Source organism: Carlito syrichta, unplaced genomic scaffold, assembly GCF_000164805.1.
Source record: "Carlito syrichta isolate Samal-C Ts95f unplaced genomic scaffold, Tarsius_syrichta-2.0.1 Scaffold315591, whole genome shotgun sequence".
NCBI lineage: Eukaryota > Metazoa > Chordata > Mammalia > Primates > Tarsiidae > Carlito > Carlito syrichta.
Window position 1 is genome coordinate 116,407 of NW_007259687.1, and position 1,199 is coordinate 117,605.

Below are 1,199 nucleotides of genomic sequence, written 5' to 3' on the forward strand. Positions count from 1 at the left end.
TCGGCCCCCCCCCGCCCCTCCCAACCCCTTCCACCTCTTTGGCTGCAGAGAAGACAACACTCTGGACAGGGGGCGTCCCCTGCACCCTAAGGGTAGCGTTGGCTGTGGGAGGAGGAGAGAAGGACTGTTCGGGCCCCAGCCCCTCCCTTCACCCATCCCACGGTCAAGCCGGCCGCAACCCCCCCGCACCTCCATACCAAACACCGAGATGTCCACGTTGATGTAGGCCACCGTGCGCGCCTGCAGCTTGCTGAAGAACTCCTGCGGGGGCAGGGGCGACGTCAGCCCGCCGCCCCGCCCTGACAGGCCCCTCCACCACCCACCCAGGGGGGCCCACTCACCTCCGTGAACTCCGTGGAGCCAATGAGCCCAAACTCCTCCGCCCCCCAGCTCGCAAACACGATTGATCTGCGAGGGCGCCAGGTACCTGGAGAGGTGGGGAGGGGGCATTGGGGGCAGGGTCCCCCCATCCTGGGGCGGCTTGGGGGAAAGACTGGGGATGTGGGAGGTGGAGGGAGCTGGACAAGGCGGGGCAGCTGGTTGGTAGCAAGTCCAGACCTCCTCCAGTCAGGCCTTCCAAAAGGTTCCCCCAACGAACACGGACCCCAACACCTCACTCCCTCGGGTCAGATGGTGCCTTCTGCCGGAATGCCCGCCTCTCCCCTCTCTGTAGGACGCTCTCGGAAGACCTGACCTCCCACCCGCGACTCTGGTCTCCATGCTTCCCACGCAAAACTCCCCCCCACCATCTTCAATTGATGTTACATTGTTGCTTCTTACGATTTTATCCACATTAAACCGATCCTTACAACAATACCTTGACAGAGACACAACGATTATGATGTCCATTTCACAGTTAAGGAACCCACCTGGAAGTTAAGTGACCTGCCCAGGGAAACACAGCTGATAGACAGCAAAGCCAGGTCCCAATCCAGGCATCTGGCTCCACCCCTGTCCCTGCCTCTCAGAGCCCCCGGCAAGCCTGGCTTCCACCTGCAGTCTCCGCCCACCCTGCTCTCGCCACTGTCACCCGCCAGGCCTCCCAGAAACCTTGGTGAGTCTCGCCTGCCCCCTCACTTCCTCAGACTCCCCTCGCCTCTGCATGACACTACATGCTCCAGGACCTGCTCCCACCTCTGGCTGCATCTCAGTCCCCTTGACCATCTATCTTTTGTTTTTTTTTTTTTTTTTTAGTTGGG

General features: G+C 60.9%; 1 protein-coding gene across 1 annotated transcript in view; it reads right to left on the reverse strand.

The window, feature by feature from the left end:
• The window catches only part of NAALADL1 (N-acetylated alpha-linked acidic dipeptidase like 1), a 16,317-nt gene that overhangs the window by 4,080 nt on the left and 11,038 nt on the right, over positions 1–1,199 (reverse strand). Inside the window, exons 9-11 of the mRNA XM_008073003.1 lie at positions 342–427; positions 198–261; positions 35–102 (exon numbers count right to left, since the gene is read on the reverse strand). Coding sequence (XP_008071194.1) covers positions 35–102; positions 198–261; positions 342–427 — 218 coding nt within the window. The remainder of the gene's footprint in view (positions 1–34; positions 103–197; positions 262–341; positions 428–1,199) is intronic.